Source organism: Budorcas taxicolor, chromosome 23 (genome assembly GCF_023091745.1).
Source record: "Budorcas taxicolor isolate Tak-1 chromosome 23, Takin1.1, whole genome shotgun sequence".
NCBI classification, from domain to species: domain Eukaryota; kingdom Metazoa; phylum Chordata; class Mammalia; order Artiodactyla; family Bovidae; genus Budorcas; species Budorcas taxicolor.
In genome coordinates, this window is record NC_068932.1 from 21,856,819 (window position 1) to 21,879,510 (window position 22,692).

The 22,692-nt window shown below is 37.7% G+C and overlaps 1 protein-coding gene across 3 annotated transcripts in view; it reads left to right on the forward strand.

Annotated features, from left to right (window-relative positions):
• The window catches only part of BTRC (beta-transducin repeat containing E3 ubiquitin protein ligase), a 182,240-nt gene that overhangs the window by 102,681 nt on the left and 56,867 nt on the right, over positions 1–22,692 (forward strand). For all 3 annotated transcript variants that reach the window (XM_052660780.1, XM_052660783.1, XM_052660782.1), the window contains one exon: positions 16,637–16,726. In XM_052660780.1, the coding sequence (XP_052516740.1) occupies positions 16,637–16,726 (90 nt within the window). The remainder of the gene's footprint in view (positions 1–16,636; positions 16,727–22,692) is intronic.

Consider the following 22,692-nt stretch of genomic DNA (forward strand, 5'->3'; position numbering starts at 1 on the left):
CTGTCTATTGTGGTGGTCACTCCCTAGGAGCTTGCCCTCTCAATCTTAGGGATGAGTGATGAATAACAGGGGTCAATACAAGCGGGTCACAGGGCAGCTGTCCAGGACTGCTCTGAACTTGATTACCCCATCACTGAGTGTTTTAATGTAGAATATAGTATAGAAGCTGTTTAAACGCCCTCTTTTCTCTATGCGTAGGACAATAATGAAATGCCATTTGCTCTCCCTACCCCACCTTTAGGCAAGTTATATAGATAAAAAGGTGTCAGAGCTGCCTTTTACCTCAGGTTGATGTAAGTAGGATTCGCATCATGTGGCCTAGTCCCTTAACTTGAGGTTCTTTTGCATACTATTTCTAATGGGGTTTACCACTCTTTAACCACTGATTTTGAAATACTTTTATGTTCTAATAAATTTAGTGTTGTTTTAAACTAATTTTAGAGCTTATATATATTATTCTAAAGTATAGTTTAATCATTGTTGGTAGGATATGAACACGCCTGTTAATTTAGAGTTATTTAACTGTTAGAGGAACTGGAAGAAGTATTATCACTACAGTTCTTACATTAAAAAGGTAAAAGGGAATATTATAAAAAACTTTATACCAAAAATTTGGCATCTTTGATGACATGGACCAGTTCCTTGAAAAACACGATTTATACCAAAACAAGGTGAAACAAAATTTGAAGAGCCCTATGTCTGTTGAAAAAACTGAATTATCAAAAGGCCCACATAGTTTTCTGGTGAACTCTATCAAACATTTAAGGAATAAATAACACCAAAATAGAAAACAGAGTAGAAAAGAACACTCCCTGACTTGTATTATGAGGTTACCATAACCATAATTCTAAGACTTGAGAAAGACATTAGCAGAAAAAATATTGAAAGAGGAAGTCAGAAGACATTACTCCCTGTGTCACCAAGTTGTTTTGTATACCTGCTTTTCCATTTTATCCAACATCAGAACGCAGTAGAGTTGGGAGATGGGGGGGTGGGGGATGTAATTATTCTTTTAATTTTCTAAATTTCTGAATAATCTTCTGACCTCTTGTTATTTTAAGTGTAAACTTCTATTTAAAAGATGTACAGAGTAGCTACAGTTCTCTTTTTACTTTTATTCCTAGAATGTGAAGCCCAGAAAACCATAGCAACTGTGTTCATAGTACTCATATCTGCAAACAAGGGCAAAGGCCTGAGAGGATACATGAAAGTACTCATTACTCTTTGAAAACATAGCCTTACAACATGCATACTCCTTCTTAGCTTCACATTGGTGCTAATAGGATCTGTCAACCCTGCCTTTCTCTGTAATTGAGTAAATTGTGACCTCGGTCTAATCCCTCCCCCATCCCCCATTCCCTTTGTGTATATGTCCACTTACCATCCTGAGAACGTGGGTAGTGATAAATAAAGCATTGAGTAGAGCCGTCTCAACTCTTTGAAAGCAGCATGATGCCAGCCCTCTAGTTATATTTCTTTAAGTGTTTACGTTTTTCTGTATTCTTTCTCTTGTGTAGCTGGAACCCTGGGGATGCAAAGCCATGAGAGAGGCCAAGAAGCTAACAAAGTAGCTGTCTCCCTTGTTAGCTTGTTCCTTTATTCTTTAAAAACAAGATAAAAACCATCTGGCTCAGGGCATTACATTTTCCTCCCCCATGCACCTCTATAGATGGAGGCTTCACCTGCAGTGAGGGTTTACATTGATTAGGGAGGGAGCAGTAATTCAAGCTTCCATCCTCTTCAAGGATACTTTGCAGTCTTTAAAGGTGCTGACCCACTGAGTTAAACTGTCAAGGGAGGATAAAAAAGTATCTTCATCCCAGGAGGTAACAGCTGCCAGGTTTTCAACACCTTGCACGCTGCTGGAAAAATGTCGCAATTGTCAGCTGAAGAAAAATGACTCTGTTGTCATCTTCTGTTAATGACCGGGCCTTATAAAAGGAACTGCATAAGCCTTTTAGAAGAAATAAGTAGCTGTTTTCCTTTCCTACCATCCCACCCCTCCCCTAAATTCCTATGTTGTTCTAAACATTAACTTGAAGTAGGTGCACAGAAACCAGAGGTAAAGAACTTACAACAATCCAGTGTAAGCATGGAGGTCTGATTGGCATAGCTCCTTTATACAGTTGGATGAGTAGGAGGAACAAGCACATCACTGACACAGAAAATGACATTATCATGTGTATGAGCAAAACAACAACAACAACAAAAAGTCATTCATAAGCCAGTGAACTGAGAGAAAACATACTGTATTTCTGCTCTTAGGAGGACAATTTGTTTTCAAGCAGCATCCAGATGGGTAAATACCACGACATTTCTTTTTCAAGAAAGCCACTTCCTTTATTAAAAAAAAAAGAGAAACTCACTGAATTTACTTCCTTTAATAGCTCTGTAGTGTGTATAATATGTAATGGCATTCCCTTCTTTCTGATTTGATTGATGAGGGGGAAAGGTTTAATGAAGTCCCTCATATCAGGCTGGCAGGTTTTTTTCCTATTTGTTTTAGGTTAGTCATTTTAATTGTATTGAGTAATTAGAAGGTACACACAGCCAAGGGAGCTTTGTTCTGATAATTGCTCAAGAAAACCCATTCCTTATCTGCCGTTGCTTTGTGTTAAGATATTTCTCCCCCTAGTGGAAATAGTAAGCACTTTGGCTTGGCAGTAGGCAAGGTGTAATTGCAATATGACAAACTGTGCTTCAGGGACTATCTTGTAAATACTTTAGTTTGGGGTTTGGCATTATTTCATTATATATGTATGTTTTTTCCCCTATGAAACTTCCTACTTCTTTTTTTCTCCTGAAGTGCTTTGGGCTTTGGATGGAAAAAAATTGCCTGAGATGTTTATTAAAAAAAAAAACAAACAAAAACATAGTGCATCCTGGGTAATGTTTTGCAGCTTGACTTAATTTTAGTCATCTGTTTTAATTACCTATTTATAAAAATGCTTTTGCATTTGTAGACATTATTTAATACTTCAGAAGAAGCACCTCATTTGAAATAAATAAATAAATTGTACTTCTTTTAAATAGTCCGTGTGAAAGACCTTAAGGGTAATTAATGTAGGTCTCTTAAGTAAGACAAAAGTGATCTTTCCAAGTCTGATGAAGTGATTTGTTTATTTAACTTCCCACTTTGGCTGAATCCTTCAGAGTCTAATAACTTTTTTGTTTTTTAAACATGGCTTTTGCAATTTGTGTCTTGCTACAAAAAACCCGTTTTCAAAAAGAAGCAATTTAATAATCAGCAGTCTTAAAATTACTTTGAGGAAGGAAGACTGTATAGGGGGTTGGCGTTTTGTTTTATTTTTATTTCAGTGTAATCATTCTTTGATAAATTGTGTAATCACTGACTTAGTAGAAAAAATATTATTGAACTCCTGGGTTGCAATGACCATAAAAAGTGTATTTTCATATAGAGACATAAGATACTGTGAATAAATTATAAAGGAAACAGTTTATATGCTGGTTGAAGTCCATATGGGCCCAATTCATTTTGTGTTCAGTGCTTAATCTGGTTGTACCATTAAAAAGGTAGGAGGGGCTATTGTACCCAGTTGCATGAGTCCTTGAAAAAAAAAATCTGCCGTAAGAGCAACATGGAGTGAGATCAGATGCAGCTTTGCATCTATTGAATGAGATTTGATAGCATCATTGTGGCATTTTTTCAGTTTCATCTTTCCTAGATGTCGCTTTTAGTTTGCTTTTCCTATCCTATATATATATATTTCTATATATATATCTGAAGGTCCCTGTATACTCCTTCCCACCTCCCAATCACTAGCCATTTTCATTATAGTATATCTTGTTTTGCTATAGGGCTGCTGAACAGATTTCTTAAGCAGCTTTTTGCAAGGTTAAAAAAATGCAGCCTGGTAACAAGTTTGTGTCATTTTAAATATATACCTTCTAGTAAATAAGGAGAAGTCTGGCAATCAATCCCTTTTAGTGTGTTATATGTTTCACCTGACAACTAAACCTTCTATTGATTAGCCATTACTTTGTTAGATAATCCTATGTCATTGAATCCATTGTAAAAAATTAAACTCTTTAAAATGTTTTACCCTAGCAGCAGTGTGAAAATTGAAAACTTGTTCAGAATTACAGCCTGCTTTTACAAAGCAGGTAGTTTTCAGCAAGGCATCTTACTGGTTTATGCTTATGTGCTTTATATGCTATATAAAAACGTATTAAAGTACTCCAACGCAAAGCTCTCTGCCTCTGGTTTAGCAATGAAGCTACCTTTTCAGATGTTATGTGGAGATAGAACCTATCTTGCCTGTGGCTGTTATACTCACTAGTTTATTGTAGCTGAAAGGAGTCTTATAATAGTAAAATACTGAAAGTAAAATATTTGATTCTTTGGCCTTTTGGTTTCAGACTGATCTAAGGACTCTGACCAGTTTTAGTTTACTAATCTAGGTGACTTCCTTTGGAGAAAAAGAAGATCATATACCCATTTTTCAGATGGAATATCTAGAAAATAAAAACCTGTATATATTCTTGGTCTTCCCAGGTGGTGCTAGTGGTAAAGAACCTGCCTGCCAGTGAAGGAGACTTGAGAGACATGGGTTCAATCCCTGGGTCGGGAAAATTCCCTGGAGTAGGGCATAGCAACCCACTCCAGTATTCTTGCCTGGAGAATCCCATGGACAAAGGAATCTCTCAGGCTACAATCCATACGGTTGCATAGAGTCAGACATGACTGAAGCGACTTAGCATGCATGCACATCCCTACTCTGGAAACTCCTACAAGCTTCCTGAATCTAACTAATGTTCCCTTGAGTTGTATTATACTCATTTCTGAGGGTAAAAAAACTTTGTAGAAAAATTCATTTTCTACCTGCCATGACTTTTTTTTTTTTTTTTCAGAAAAATAAAATAACATTTTTGTTAACTGTTCAAACCTCTAGTACTTTATCCCCAAAATATTAACTGCATACTTTTATATTTTCATTGAAATAAATGTTTCATACAGTGAATTACATATATATTAATTGCATAAGTCACTGAATTTTTGACATCTTTTCAACTATGTAACCACCACCCCAGTCAAGCTATAGGACATTTTCATTACCCGGGAAAGTTCCCTCCTTCTCCTTTCCAACCAGTTTCCCTGCTCACAATGAATCAAACATTGATCAGCTTCCTGTCATAGATTAGTTTAACCTTGCTTGAATTGTGTGTAACAGAATCATACATGTTGGGGTCTCACTCTCACTCAGCATAATGTTTATGAGATTCACTATACTGCTGTGTTTATCCAGTTGTTCATTCTCTTTTACTGTACAATATATTCCATTGAATAAATATACTACACTTTGTTTTCTTCAGTTGATAGACACTTGAGCTATTTTCATTTTTTAAAATGAAGTTGTTATGAATGTCCTTTAAGCTTTTTTGGTGAGCATGTGTTAAATACTTTTTCATGTACTTATTGGCTATTAAGATCTTTTCTTTTGTTAAGTATTTGGGAGGGGGTTTGCATTAAACAAATTGCATTGTCTGTCTTGAGTTGCTCAGTTGTGTCTGACTCTTTGCGACCCCATGGACTGTAGCACACCGGGCCTCCCTGTCCATCACCAACTCCCAGAGCTTGCTCAAACTCATGTCCATTGAGTCAGTGATGCCATCCAACCATCTCATCCTCTGTCGTCCCCTTCTCTTCCGCCTTTAAACTTTCCCAGAATCAGGGTCTTTTCCAATGAGTCAGTTCTTCGCATCAGGTGGCCAAAGTATTCGAGTTTCAGCTTCAACATCAATCCTTCCAATGAATATTCAGGACTGATTTTCTTTAGGATGGACTGGTTGGATCTCCTTGCAGTCCAAGGGACTCTATAGAGAGTCTTCTCCAACACCACAGTTCAAAAGCATCAGTTCTTCAGCGCTCAGCTTTCTTCATAGTTCAACTCTCACATCCATACATGACTACTGGAAAAACCATAGCCTTGACTAGATGGACCTTAGTTGGCAAAGTAATGTCTCTGCTTTTTAATATGCCATCTAGGTTGGTCATAACTTTCCTTCCAAGGAGTAAACGTCTTTTAATTTCATGGCTGCAGTCACCATCTGCAGTGCTTTTGGACCCCCCAAAAATAAAATCTGTCACCGTTTGCATCATTTCCCCATCTATTTGCCAAATTAAAAGACACTTATTCCTTGGAAGAAAAGTTATGATGAACCTCAAGATAGCATATTCAAAACCAGAGACATTACTTTGCCAACTAAGGTCCGTCTAGTCAAGGCTGTGGTTTTTCCAGTAATCATGTATGGATGTGAGAGTTGGACTATGAAGAAGGATGAGCGCTGAAGAATTGATGCTTTTGAACTGTGGTGTTGGAGAAGACTCTTGAGAGTCCCTTGGACTGCAAGGGGATCCAACCAGTCCATTCTGAAGGAGATCAGCCCTGGGATTTCTTTGGAAGGAATGATGCTAAAGCTGAAACTCCAGTACTTTGGCCACCTCATGCAAAGAGTTGACTCATTGGAAAAGACTTTGATGCTGGGAGGGATTGGGGGCAGGAGGAGAAGGGGGCGACAGGATGAGATGGCTGGATGGCATCACTGACTCAATGGACGTGAGTTTGAGTGAACACCAGGAGTTAGTGATGGACAGGGAGGCCTGGCATGCTGCGATTCATGGGGTCGCAAAGAGTCGGACACGACCGAGCGACTGAACTGAACTGAACTGATGGGACCAGATGTCATGATCTTAGTTTTCTGAATATTGAGCTTTAAGCCAGCTTTTTCACTCTCCTCTTTCACTTTCATCAAGAGGCTCTTTAGTTCTTCGCTTTCTACCATAAGGGTGGTGTCATCTGCATATCTGAGGTTATTGATGTTTCTTCCTGCAATCTTGATTCCAGCTTGTGCTTCATCCAGCCCAGTGTTTCTCATGATGTACTCTGCATATAAGTTAAATAAGTAGGGTGACAATATACAGCCTTGGTGTACTCCTTTCCATATTTTAAGCCAGTCTGTCATTCCATGTCCAGTTCTAACTGTTGCTTCCTGACCTGCATATGGGTTTCTCAAGAGGCAGGTCAGGTGGTCTGGTGTTCCCATCTTTTTAAGAATATTCCACAGTTTTGGTGATCCACACAGTCAAAAGCTTTGGCATAGTCAATAACGCAGAAATAGATGTTTTTCTGGAATTCTCTTGCTTTTTCCATGATCCAGCAGATGTTGGCAATTTGATCTCTGGTTCCTCTGCCCTTTCTAAAACCAGCTTGAACACCTGGAAGTTCATGGTTCACGTACTGTTGAAGCCTAGCTTGGAGAATTTTCAGCATTACTTGCGTGTGAGATGAGTGCTGTTGTGCTGTAGTTTGAGCATTCTTCAGAAAAGGCAATGGCAACCCACTGCAGTACTCTTGCCTGGGAAGTCCCATGGACAGAGGAGCCTGGTAAGGTTACAACCTATGGGGTCGCAAAGAGTCAGACACGACTGAGCGACTTCACTTTCACTTTTCACTTTCATGCACTGGAGAAGGAAATGGTAACCCACTCCAGTATTCTTGCCTAGAGAATCCCAGGGACGGGAGTCTGGTGGGCTGCTGTCTATGGGGTCGCACAGAGTCGGACACAACTGAAGTGACTTAGCAGCAGTAGCAGTTGAGCTTTCTTTGGCATTGCCTTTCTTTGGGATTGGAGTGAAAACTGACCTTTTCCAGTCCTGTGGCCACTGCTGAGTTTTCCAAATTTGCTGGCATATTGAGTGCTGCATTTTCACAGCATCGTCTTTTAGGATTTGGAATAGTTCAACTGGAATTCCATCACCTCCACTAGCTTTGTTTGTAGTGATGCTTCTTAGGCCCACTTGACTTCGCATTCCAGGATGTCTGGCTCTAGGTTCATACCATCATGATTATCTGGGTCATGAAGATCTTTTTTGTCTGTCTTAGTTCTAGATAACAGACTTTTGTCAGATATGTGTTCTGAATATCTTCTCACAATCTGTATCTTGCCTGTTTATTCATGGTGTGTTTTTGATGAGAAGTTTCTGATTTTTGAATGAAGTTCAGTTGATTAGCCCTTACCTCATGATTATAAGGAAATTAACCCATACCTCATGATATTCTAGATTTTATTCTAGAAGCTTTATAAAATTTAGCTTTTACCTTGAATTCTGGCCCATTTCAAATTAATTCTTAAGTGTGCTGTGAAATAGAGTTTGAGGCTCATTATTTTCCCCATACTTTTTTGGACTGAAAATTTTTAAGATAGTTTATTTCTTCCTTCAGTTTATTATTAACATTTTATTGTACTTAGTTTCTGGTTTATTTGCTTGGCTAGTGATTATAGTATTTATTTATTTTATTAAAATACAGTTGACGTATTTCATACCATATTATAATAAGTTACAGGTGTACAGTATAGTGATTCACAGTTTTTAAAGGTTATACTACATTTATCGTTACTATAAAATATTGGCTATATTCCCTGTGTTGTACAATCCCCATACTTTTTTATTCACTTGTTTTGGAACCATTGCTGAAAAGACTTTCCTTTCCTCCATTGAATTACATGAGTGCCTTTGTCAGAAATCAGTTGGCTGAACAAATGTAGTCTATTTCTGAACCTGGAAAGGAGGCTGCTTGCTGCTATATGCAGAGCAAAGGGTATCAGTGGCTGAGGTACTGACCAACTCCTACTTCATGTCCCTGCGTGACACAGATGAGTTCAAGGTCTTCTGTTTTCTAGAGGTGTCTATCCTTGCACTGAACACTGGACCATCTTGATTATTTTAGCTTTGTTAATTCTTGAAATCAGGTAGTGTGAGTCCTCCACATTTTTATTTTTAATATTGTTTTGGCTATAGGTACTTTACACTTCTATATAAATTTTAGAATCATTAGAATTTCTATGAAAAAGAAGTCTGTGGGGTGTTGATTTGGATTTTTTTTGAAACTGAAATATCTATTTGCATAGAATTAACTGCTCAGTAATAAGAGTCTTCCAGTGTGCAGACATGTATCTCCATTTGTCTTTTAAAATTTTTCTAAGCAGTTTTTTTCTTCAGTTTTCAGTGTACATTTTGTGAATGTAATTTGTTAGATTTATTCCTAAGTATTTAATGTTTTTCAGTGCTATTATAAACTTTTCTCATTCTCTAATTGTTGTTAGAGTATATAAATGCAGTTGGTTTTTACTGTTGTCTTTGTTTCCTATCATTTATGAATAAAGAGAATTTTTTTCTTTTCCAACTTACTTGCCTTTTGTTTCTTTTTCTTTATTTGAATTGCTAAGGCCTCCATATAATGTCGAATAGATGTGGTAAGAGGACATCTTTGCTTTGTTCCCAGTCATGAGAGAGTTTTAAATAGTCTTTTCACCACTAAGAATGATGTTAGTTGAATTTTTTTAGATGCCCTTTATGGGATTGAAGAAGTTCCCATTTATTTCTAGCTTGCTGAGGTTTTTTTAATTTTTTTTAATTATAAATTGGTGTTTAATTTGTCAAATGCACCTCCCATTCTATTAATATGGAGAATCACATCAGTTGACTTTGTTAAGAAGTTTTGTGTCTGTGTTCATAAGGGATATTAGTTTGTAGTTGTTTTTTTTTTTTTTCTGATATCTTTGTATGATGTTCTTCTTCCTTACTGTTTAATAGAATTCACCAGTAACACTGTCTGGCCCAGAAGTGTTACTTTGTGGGAAGATTTTTTTTTAATTTATGTGTAATGTACTGTGCTTAATTGCTAAGTCATGTCCGACTCTTTGCGTCCCCATGGACTATAGTCCACCAGGCTCCTATGTCCATGGGGATTCTCCAGGCAAGAATGCTAAGAATGGGTTGCCATGCCCTCCTCCAGGGCCTCTTCCCAAGCCAGGAATCAAACCCAGGACTCCCACATTGCAGGCTGATTCTTCACTGCCTGAGCCACAAGGGAAGCCATTTATGTGTAATAGTTTCTAATAATTTCAATTTCCTTAATAGTTACAGAGCTGTCTGTTGTTAATTTAGTTGCTAAGTCATGTCCAACTCTTTTGCGACCCTATAGGCCACTAGGTTCCTCTGTCTGTGACTGGAGTGGGTTGCCATTTCCTTCCCCAGCGGATCTTCCTGACCCAGGGATCGAACTGCGTCTCCTGCATTGGTAGGCAGATTCTTTACCACTGAGCCACCTGGGAAGCCCCTATAGAACTGTCTAGATTTTCTGTTTCTTATTCTGTCAGTTTTGGTCATTTGTATCTTTCAAGAAATGTATCCTATTTTATTCAACAGATTGTAATCTATTAATATCTTTTATTTTAATACTCTTCCATTTTGTCAAATGAGAGCCCATTTAGGCTGGCATCTGTGCCCCTATGGTATATGTCCATCATTTCCTGAGTATTTCCAGGTTCGTCTTCTATTTACTCTGTCCATTCCAGGAATCAACCATTTCTCCAGGGAGCTATGGCTCCTTTTAGTGCAGAATTGTATTTAGAAGCCAGGATTTAAATGTTAACATTTATTTTATATCTGTATTATATATTTTGAGAACCATGAGTTCACATTGATATCTCTAGTTCCAATACAGTGTCAACAGAGTTTGTTTTAGGTTTTTCCCTTTTCATATTTGTAATTCTTCTTTAATGGTAAGAAACCTGGTTTGAGTTTTTTCCTCTTAGCACTTTAAAAAATCCTGTTCCTTGGGAACTCCCTGGTTGTCCAGTAGTTAGGACTTGGCGCTTTCATTGCCAAGGGTTCAGTTCAGTCCCTGGCACGAGGTGCAGCATCCCCTGCAAAAAAAAAATAATTGTATTCCTTTGTCTTCTAGACTTCATTGTTTTGGGTGAAAAATCTGCCATTATTTACATTGTTGCTCTCATATATATGGCATCCCCTTTTTCTTTGGCTGCTTTTAAGGTTTTGTTTTTGTTACTAATTTTCAGTAGTTTTGACTGTCTTGGACCTAGGTTTTATTTTCTGATATTTAGGGGGTTTTTGTATTTAATCTTTTGGGATTTACTGTTCTTATAGTAGCAAGCCAATGGTTTTCACCAAATTTGAGAAATAGTTGGTCACTATTTTTATAACTTTCTGTGCCCCATTTTTGCCTCTCTTCTGGGTCTCCAATTCCATGATATTAGATCATTGAAAATTGTCCCACAGGTGACTGAGACTCTGTTCTTTTTTTTTCTTTTACCCTTTCTATTCTTCAGATTATTTCAGTTGATCTGTTTTTGAAGTTCATTGGCCTTTTTTTCTGCCATCTCCAACCTGCTTTTAAGCTCATCCAGTAAATTTTTAATTTCAGATAACATGTTTTTCCATTCTAGAATTTGTTTGGCTTATTTTAGTTTTTTATTTTAATGGTGAAAATTTCCATCTGTTTACTCACTGTAATTGTATCTTTCCTTAAGTTGTTGGACATATTTGTTATAGCTTCTGTAGAAGCTTTATGAACTGATTCCCATAACTAGATCATCTCGTGGTCATTTTCTGTTGATTTCTTTTTCTCTTTATTATGGCTCCCTTTTCTTCTTCTCATGTCTAGAAGTTTTTATTGTTTAGTGGACATTATAAACAATACATTGTGGAGACTCTGGTTTCTTTTATCTTCCTCTGTTTATCTTACTGACTGATCACTGTGACTTCATAGAGTCTTGTTTTTATGTTTGTTAGGGCAGGTGTGTTTTGGTTTTGCCCTTAGTCCTGAGGCATATCCCTTAGTCCTCAAGACTTACTCTTTAGTCTGAATGCAGGGTCTTTCTAAGCTTTCATTAGAAAGTTTGAGATACTTATGAAGCTCCTCTAAACTCAAATTCAAAACCCGGTATCTCCTCAGGGGCAGCAGCTGGAATCTCTTCTCATATCTTTCAGTCTTCTAGCTATTCCTTTATTTTGGAATATTTGGAGTCTCTCATTCATGTAAGTAGTTTGAAGGTTAGCCGTAGATTTGAGAGAAATTTATATGCATGTTTTGATGCTTCCGCCCTGCCAGAGGAAGGGCTGGCTCTTTCTGTTTTCTATTTTCCTTCTCAATTTCGAGCCACTGTGGCTGCCCTGAGCTCCCCAAGCCAATAGACTATCTTTCTAATTGAATTTTTAGCCATCCTGCATCAAATAGCCTAGTGAGTACCCTCATGGAAAAAGTACATAAACATGGATCTTACTAAGTGTGATTCTCCTCTTTCTCAATCCTCTTCTTCCCCCAATTTCCGCCTACTTTTTGGTCAACCTGTAGTGCCTTTGTTTGTTTTGAATATTTTTTCCATGGTTTATAACTGTTATCTGAGAAGAGTTAATTTAATACAAACAAACATCTCTGCCATTATTGGAACTAGTACTCTTTGGCTTAAAGTTTTATTTTATTTTGTATATACCAATTGCTTCATAAATGTCTTAAGCACACAGCTTAAAAATTGTATTGTCTGTACATGAATAGTTTGTGGTATTAGCAATTGTGAAAGAAGTACTGAACCCTGAGTCCAGATGTACATGTGCCAATAGTGCCTGTACACTAATGTCAGATGATCCAGTTTATTCTTTTAAAATATGTGTTTGAAATAATTTTAACTTAAATAATACAAGAAAAACAATTAAGTAGATAAATTTTTTAAAATTTAACTTGTGTAAATGGAAACTCAAATGTATAATGTTATTTTCTCTATTTTCTTAAATTTTATTCTTATCTATCTGCTCTTTTCCAAAGAATGATAGTTGACCAACAATTAATTATTTAAAATATCTGTGTCCATTGCTAATATAAATAAGTACATAAATGAATAAGCAGACAAATGGAAGAACTCATAGCTCTCCCTTCAGAAGAATCCCAATTAATTAATGTAGAAGGAGAGAGAAATTTAAAAGTCACCATTAGGATGCGACAGTAAAAATGACCATAGGCAAGATCCAACGGTATGCTAAAATTAGCATGCAAAAGTTGAAGCAGAAGCAAAATATTTGCATAGTCTTAAAGTATTTTCCTCACTATATTTAGTAATTTCTAAATGAAAAATGTTAAGCTAATAATAGAGACTCTTGTTACACGCAATCTTAGGCAAATGGTCAAGGTTAACATCAGTATTTCTGAATACTCAGCAATGTACCTCTTGACTTGGTGCATTGAGAAAAGCACCTCACCTCTGTGGTATCCTTCCCAATAATGTACAACCTCAGTCTGATCTTGAGGAAACATGAGACAAACCCAAACTGAGAGACATTCTGTAGATTAATCAGTACTCTTCAGCAGTGTCAGAATCATGAAAGATAAGCAAAGACAGGGAAATTGTCACAGATTAGAAGAGACTACATGGCAACTAAATGCAATATGGGATCTTGAGTTAGATCCTGAACGGAGGAATGTTAGTGGAAAAACTGGTGAAAGTCAAGTAAGTTCTTAACTTTGTATTGTACCAAGGTTAATTGGTTTATTTTGATAAATATTCTCTGGTTGTGTAAGACTTCAATGTAAAGGGAAGCTGGGAAAGGCTGTACAGGAACTCATATCTATTTTGCAACTGTTCTGTAAATCTAGAATTTTAGAAAATTGATATTGTCTTATTATTGATTATGAGATCACCTGTGTCTTAAGACTTTTCTCTTTTAATTTCAACACATATGTGTATATCAAGAGTTCTCAGAGTATTCTTAGACCAGTAATGTTAACATCAGCTGGGGACTTGTTAAAAATGCAAGTCCTCAGAAGCTCCGGGGATGGGACCCAGCAATCTGTGTTGTAACAAGTCCTCCAGATGATTCTGATGGGCACTAATGTTTGAGAGCCATGACTTGTACTTTCAGTAAAAACATAAGACTAGAAGGAAACATTTTAATCAATATATTGGCCAGTTATATTACAATAAAGTATCAGTTCAGTTCAGTCGCTCAGTCCTGTCCAACTCTTTTCGACCCCATGGACTGCAGCATGCCAGGCCTCCCTGTCCATCACCAACTCCCGGAGATTGCTCAAACTCATGTTCATTGAGTCAGTGATGCCATCCAACCATCTCCTCCTCTATCGTCCGCTTCTCCTCCTGCCTTCAGTCTTTCCCAGCATCAGGGTTTTTTCCAGTGAGTCAGTTCTTCGCATCAGGTGGCTAAAGTATTGGAGTTTCAGCTTCAACATCAGTCCTTCCAATGAATATTCAGGACTGATTTCCTTTAGGATGGACTGGTTGGATCTCCTTGCAGTCCAGGGGCCTCTCAAAAGTCTTTTCCATCACCACAGTTCAAAAGCATCAATTCTTTGGTGCTCAGCCTTCTTTTGGAGAAGGCAGTGGCACCCCACTCCAGTGCTCTTGCCTGGAAAGTCCCAAGGACAGAGGAGCCTGGTGGGCTGCAGTCCGTGGGGTCGCTAAGGGTCGGACACGACTGAGCGACTTCACTTTCACTTTTCACTTCATGCATTGGAGAAGGAAATGGCAACCCACTCCAGTGTTCTTGCCTTGAGAATCCCAGGGACAGGGGAGCCTGGTGGGCTGCCGTCTTTGGGGTCGCACGGAGTCAGACATGACTGAAGCAACTTAGCAGCAGCAGCAGCAGCCTTCTTTATAGTCCAATTCTCACATCCATACGTGACCACTGGGAAAACCATACCTTTGACCAGACGGACCTTTGTCGGCAAAGTAATGTCTCTGTTTTTTAATATGCTGTCTAGGTTGGTCATAGCTTTTCTTCCAAGGGGCAAGTGTCTTTTAATTTCATGGCTGCAGTCTTTTGGAGCAGTGATTTTGGAGCCCAAGAAGAAAGGTCTGTCACTGTTTCCATTGTTTCCCCATCTATTTGCCATGACATGATGGGACCAGATGCCATGATCTTCATTTTTTGAATGTTGAGTTTTAAGCCAGTTTTTTCACTTTCTTCTATCATTTTCATCAAGAGGCTCTTCAGTTCCTCTTTGCTTTCTGACATAAGGGTGGTGTCATCTGCATTCTGAGGTTATTGATATTTCTCCCAGCAATCTTGATTCCAGCTTGTGCTTCATCCAGCCCGCCATTTCACATGATGTACTCTGCATATAAGTTAAATAAGTAGGGTGACAGTATACAGCCTTGACATACTCCTTTCCCTATTTGGAACCAGTCCATTGTTCCATGTCCAGTTCTAACTTGCTTCTTGACCTGCATACAGATTTCTCAGGAGACAAGTAAAATGGTCTGGTATTCCCATCTCTTTAAGAATATTCCATAGTTTGTTATGATCCACACAGTCAAAAGCTTTGGCATGGTCAATAAAGCAGAAGTAGATGTCTTTCTGGAACTCTCTTGTTTTTTCCTATGACCCAACGGATGTTGGCAATTTGATCTCTGGTTCCTCTACCTTTTCTAAGTCCAGCTTGAACACCTGGAAGTTCTTGGTTTATGTATTGTTGAAGCTTCGCTAACCAGCGTTTTTGCTTTTTTTTAATTATGGTAAAATACATGTAACATTTACCACTTCAATTAGTTTTCAATATGCAGTTCATGGTATTAAATACATTCACATTGTTGTATAATAGCCACCACCACCCATTCCCATAACTTTTAACATCTTGTAAAACTGAAATGCCGTACTCACTAAACAGTAACTCCCTATTCCCTCCTTCTCCCAGTTAGTTGAAACCACTATTTTACTTTCTGTCTCTATGATTCTGACTAGGTGGAGTCATGCAGTATTTGTCTTTCTGTGACTGGGTTATTTCACATAGCATACGGTCCTTAGGTTTCATCCATGTTATCGTGTATGTCAGAATTTCATTTCTTTTTAAGACTGAATACTGTTCCACTGTATGTATGTACCACATTTTGCTTATGCATTTATCCATCCGTGGACATTTGTGGATCTTAGCTATTGTGGATAATGCTGCCATGAATGTGGGTGTACAAATATCTCATAAAGACTCCACTTTCAGTTCTTCATATACCCAGAATTGGAATTACTGGATCAGATAGTAATTCTGTTTTTAATTTTTTGAGGAATCGCTACTGTATTGTTTTTTTTTTCTTTTTTCCCACCTTGGCTGTACCATTTTGCATTCCCACTAACAGTGCACAGGGGTTCCAGTTTCTCCACATTTTCACCAACACTTGTTTTCTGGTTTTGTTGTCTTATTAATAACCATCCTAATGGATATATGATGGTAACATATTGTAGTTTTGATTTGCAGTCCTCTCATAATCAGTCATGTTGAGCATCATTTCATGTGCTTTTTAGCCATTTGTATATCTTCTCGGATAATCTCTATTTTGCTTCCCTGGTGGCTCATATGGTAAAGAATCTGCCTGCAATGCAGGAGACCCGAGTTTGATACCTGGGTTGGGAAGATCCCCTGGAGGGGGGCATGGCAACCCACTCCTGTATTCTAGCCTGGAGCATCCCCATGGATAGAGGAGCCTGGTAGGCTACAGTCCATGGGGGTCTGACTAAGCACAGCACAATCTCTGTTCAAGTCCTTTGCCCATTCTGAGTAACTGACACCTCTACCTTTCATATACAGTGAAGTCACTACTGCTCACATACTTGTTCATGGCACATCAGTGGCACTTTTGGGCTGTCACTTTCTTTACTTCCCCATGTCTGCCTTGTCCCTCAGCTCCCATAAATCTAGAATTTACACATAGGATCTATTTGTGTGTTGATTTTTAGAAATGGGGCAGAATTTGAAAACTGCATGACAGTATTTCAGTACCTAAACTTATTTCAAAAAAATTCTCTTTGCAGACATACAACAGCTGTGCCAGACTCTGCTTAAATCAAGAGACAGTATGTCTAGCAAGCACTGCTATGAAGACTGAAAATTGTGTGGTCAAAGTAAGTAATATTACACATTAATATATGTTATGTCACATCATAACAATGGTTTATCTATAGATATCTTTACTCAGTATTGCTATTAAAGAGTATTATAGAATGGTTAAAAAGAATACAGCAAACATTGTTAGGTCCAAAGCAGATTGCAAGTTGGAGTTTCTATCTCTGCAGTCGCATCAGCGTTTTTTGATTGTGTTCTCTGGTCACACCTTAGTCTAATTCACATTTGTTGCTTGACACTAATTATGGTTTATTACAAATAAGATTTGTGTGGGACGTCACTAGCAGTCCAGTGTTTAAGACTCCAAGCTTCAACTGAAGGGGGCACAGGTTCGATCCCTAGTTGGGTAACTAAACATTCTACGTTTCAGTTCAGTTCAGTCACTCAGTTGTGTCCAGCTCTTTGCGACCCCATGGACTGCAGCATGCCAGGCCTCCCTGTCCATCACCAACTCCCAGAGCTTGCTCAAACTCATGTCCATTGAGTCAGTGATGGCATCTAACCATCTCTTCCTCTGTCGTCCCCTTCTCCTCCTGCCTTCAATCTTTCCCAGCATCAGGGTCTTTTCAAATGAGTCAGCTCTTCACATCAGGTGGCCAAAGTATTGTAGTTTCAGCTGCAGCATCAGTCCTTCCAATAAACACCCAGGACTGATCTCCTTTAGGATGGATTGGTTGGATCTCCTTGCAGTCCAAGGGACTGTCAAAAGTATTCTCCAACACCACAGTTCAAAAGCATCACATCTTCGGCGCTCAGCTTTCTTTATAGTCCACCTCTCACATCCATATATGAATACTGGAAAAACCATACCTTTTCTAGATGCACCTTTGGCCAAAAAAAAAAAAAGATTTGTGTTAAAAAAAATACAATTATTTTCATAAGTCCATTGGTGGTTTTAAAATGTAATTGAGTATAGAGTATACCTTTGTAGGATTGTGAAATATACTATAGAAAATCCAGTTATTTTATATCACTATTAATATTTATTGAGTAGCTATTGATGAATATATTACTTTGGAGGTCTTGATCTGACTGGACAAGTATGTTTAATCATGCATATGGAGCTACTTGTTTCTCATGTATAAATGTTTACTGTATCAATAGACTAGATACAAAAAATAATCTTAGGTATTAGAGTTCTTACAATCTAATAATTGTAACAACTATGCCTCAAGTTTTCCATCTCTAATTACTCAGGAACTTTGACCTAAATTTAGATATCAGCCATTTTGCTTATTCCAGAAGTAAGTGAAATTCCCATATGGGCCCTATTTCCAGACTTTTACTCTATCTGCAGAATTACTGCCTTTTATAACTATTCAGGAATTTGTCACTTTTACAACACTCCCAACTTTAATTAATCTATTGTATTATACATTCAGGCTTGTCTGTTACTGTTACTAGAGCCAGGCTTCGTATCATGTGTCTGCATTCTTTGCTACAAAACTTGAAGGATGGCAGTATTTTTTATTTTGTTTTATTTCTTAAAACATGAAGTAGTTTCAGTTGGTAAAGGACCTACTTTATCAACTGGAAATATGTCATACAAAATATAACCTTTGAGAATGAGCCATAGAGAAATGTCAAAATTAATTAAAAATTATGGTGAAATAGGTAGAATTAATCAGTTAAGTTCATAAATTAAAACATCTTAATGATTTACCACAAAATCTGAATATTACAGTTTAACATATTTATTTTTTCAGTCATATAGTCACAGCTATCAAGTGCTGATTGACCCTGTTTTATATCCAGCATTTGTACATTGAGATGGGGGACCAATAATTTGGGCCTTTGAAAATAATCTTTTTATTTTTGGCCATGATGTTTTCAGTTTTCATCACAAGTGGGTGACTTCTGGCTAAACAAGGTAAAATCTTAGCATGAGCACTGATCCAAGGACAGGGTGATGATTTTAATGAGTTTCATTGAGAGCTGGCCAAGTGAGCATCTGTTCCTTTTGTTTTCTCACTACTTGGTAAGCCAGGATCTCTAAGCTACATAGTTATGTTGGTGTATGTCTGTATGATGGTTTTTTCCCCCCACTCCTATCCTCTACTTCAGTGGTGCGTGTAGGCACAGTGGCATAATTTCTTCTATGCTCTTGGGTGAGGAAATAAGTTTGCTCATTGCTTCTCATCTGTTTTTGTTGCTCCCAGATGGTGACCCTCTCATCCCATTCTTGCTTAACATTACTCTGCCACCTATATCCTTTCATCATCTTCTTAAATATACTAGTTTAATAATGATTTCTTTATTTCCTGTTGGAACCCACTTAACTTTCTGGTTCCTTTTATTGACACACATCTTCATCTTTTGTTTCATTGCTTCAGATTTGAGCCAAATAATCAGTTGGTCAAGGCCAATAAAAACATGTAGCTGAAAAAATTTCTTTCTTGCAACAGTTTCCAGTGAGGTGCAATAACATGGGAATAGGAAAAGAGTTTTCCCTTTTTTATTTACATATGTTATGTGTATCTCATGATTCTTTGCTGCTGCTCTTGGCCTCATTTATTGCTTGCCCTTTGAAAAATAATGAGTTACCATTATTTTTGTAGGTCTGTAAGCTTGTCCCTATTTCATGCTCTTTACCTTTAGCCCTTAACTGATAGTTTCACCCGCTGTACTTGATACGGCTGTGGTTTTTAACTTGGTACTGGTATCTATTATTGATTCAGACTGTGCTCCACAGTGGCCTTGAATGTCCAGTCATCTCCAAGGAGAGCAGCTATAATACAGTGATATCAACCATTTTTGTCCTCTAGTTCAAAACAACTAATTCTGATAGGAGTGACTTTGGTTTGGGTAGAGATGGTAATTAAAGTCTAAGATCTTACTGAATACTGTCTATATGAGTTTTAGAGAAGATATTAATACCAGTTAGTCCCTTTAAATATAGCAATACTGTTAGGTTTGGACCCCTAACCTAACCTATGGATGCAACTCTTCTTTGCCAGGGGTATCTTAAAATACATGTTTTATAATAGGTCTATGAAAAGAGACCCTTAGTCTTCTTTAGAATACAAGAAAGTAAAGTTGTAAGGCAAACTACAGCTACTCTGGGTTAATCATAATCTTTGAATCTCTAAGAATAAGTCTTAAGAAAATATTTTTAAGATAAAAATTATGAAAGAGACATTTCATAGTATAACTTAATCCAAGTAATATTTGGAGGCATTGAGATGTTTTTTATTTCTTCCATAGCCTTCCTTCTTACTAATTATAGCCCTGTAGTTCATGAGATTTGTGTTTGGAACATGATAAGCTCTGTGTTTATTGTAGCTTTAAATGGACAGTCATTATTGACTGCCAACTTAGTCTTTAAAATCAATAATCATGTTGTACCTAATTGTCAGCCTTTGTGATGTTTTTTAATTGGTAAAGAAAGCTAACTGGAAAAATAAAGAGCATTAATTTTTATCTTTTTATTGACTTTATTTAATTATTGAAATTTTTTGGTTTCAGGCTTTTCCATAGTACACCCTTCCACACACACCACAGTTAAAACTGAGTTGTTTTGAACCATCTGCCTAGATTTCTGCCTAGGTCAGAGAAGTTCTGCCTCTTTGTATTTAGAAAATAAACCCCTTTCACAGTCCTTTGTAGATGTGTTCTGTATTATAGTAGTTGTTGTTTGTTGTTACTGTTTTTACTTCAGACTAATAATCTTTTTGTAACTGACTGAGACAGAAAAATGTGATGTTCCTTTCCACTCACTCCAGATTTTGATAGAAGACTTGTTTTATTTATTTCCAAAATTATATCCGCAGGAAACAAGCTGTTTAAATTCAGATTATGCTGAAGCAAAATGGTCCTGGTATGAGAAGCAACGTGCTGTTTTACGAGCACAGAGTCCCTTTTCTCATAACTGATTGATAGTAAATATTTTCCTGAAGAATTATTGCCAACCATGAACAGTGCAACTGTTTCACTTTTTTTCTGTGCTACTTGCTGTACCAGCCATTGTCGGTAATTAAGATCTACAATTCACAATGCAGACGTTTGCACTTCCTCTGGGTCTGTGCTATTTATAAGGCATTTCAGCTGTTCAGAGTTTCTTTTGAGTTTTAAACTACATGTTAACAGGCTTCTTTAATATACTGTTCCACAAGTAGCATGTCAGATGGTTTGTTCTATGCACAGGCTCCTCTGTTGGGTCTAAAGAGTAGCTTTGTGGAGAATATATTGAGATCCAACCATATCACTGAGGCTGATGTGATTGGAAAAAGTATAAGATATACATATTATAAGTAAAGTATTATAAAGTGAAGTATAAGCATTACACATTAAGCTCATTGCTGTTTTAAACAGGCAGGAATTAAGTTCAGAAGTAATATTTTTTGTCTTTAAATATTTATATGAATTTAATGAATGCTAATGGGGGTGACAGAGAAGTGCTGAGAAATACTAATACAGTGACTTTTCCAAGCTCACTTTGAAGTAATAATAATATCAAGGACCCTCATTATAGATAAAGAGTGTGTGTATTTGGTCTGACTAAAGATACGAGAATATATAACCTTCTAGATGTGCATGATATTTAAGAATACAAACACAGGGCACCAAAATGGATCAGCAGATTGACTGCGCATTTGCTGTGTAATCAGCTTTAGGGATCCTAAGTAGCATATGCCACTGGAGGAGAAACTGTAAACAGGAATCCTGATCTGTATTAAAATTGGTAAAATTCTAAGTCATTTTCAGCCATTTCAAGAAAGTTAATTAAAAAGAAAAGTCAAGACACCAGTGAGAATCTTCATGCATTATGGTCTAGAGTAACAGTAACTACTTGCTACCTGAACTCATTGTTACACAAACAAGAAAAAGAAACTGAAAGCTGTCAACAAAATATGTTAAACTTTGCCCTGAGTGGGGATCAGCCTGACTGTTTTTAAGCCTGAATTTAGAGGCATTGATTCTGCACATCGGCCACCAGCATCTTCAGCAGAGCAGAGCTGCGGAGAAAGGCAGGATAGGGGTTGCAAGAGCTGATTTCTTGATGGCTCCTTGAATAGACTGAATTCTAACAGAGCTTTTCCAAGGCAGTTTTGTTTGCCAGAACCTAGGCTTTCTGTAGTTCTTTTGAACTCTAGTGTTTCTGTAAACTTTTTCCCTTCAGTGAATTGTTTATGAACCATTTTTTAGATAGCAGCAGTGGCTCAACTGTTGGGAACCACTGATATATCTGACTGAGGCACTTCAAGATGCTAGAATGTATTCACATTTCTATCTAGCCAGGGTGCTAATAAGATTGAGTTTGTCTTTGTGGGTTGATCTAGATTAGCATGAGATGAGCCCAGTCAGTGTCTCCCTCAGTGAAAAAGGAAAGGTTGGGAGAGAGCAGGAGGAAGGAAGGAAGTTTTTCATCAAGAACTGACTGCAGTATTGCCTGCTGATGCATGTCGGATCACCCGCACCGAGAGATCACATGGCTTCTCCAAAAGTCAAACGATCAATTCGCCTCGTTTTGGCTCTGTACTTAATGCACAAACAGTGCGATCTGCGGGGCTGTAATTGCATTGTTAGGGCCAAGGAACAAGCCTGTGCCTTTTCAGCAGACAGCTGGCAGGGAGAGAGGCATGTTGTTAGGAAAGAGAGAGGCAAGGCAAATAAAATTACTGCTAACGCTCAGAGATCGGCAGGAGTCCTACTTGCCTAATCTTACCGGTGGGAGCAAGCGGCTGTTGTAATCCAATTATAGCAGCATAAGCAATTTGTTAGACACTCCGCATAATGTAACAATTTCCCAATAAACTCTGACTTGTAATAACGTCGGCAAGAGTCCGCATAAATCTGCCCGAATGGTGGGGGCTGGAGCGTTCGGCTGGGGGCTTGTAATTGGCGCCATCAGCACGTTTTGCGGAGTGCAGTATGGTGCAGTCTTTTAGTGCAGGAATTTTAAGGAGAAAAGCATGGCACACGCTTCTTAGAAAAAGAAAAGTGGCCATTAAAAGGGGAGCAGCAA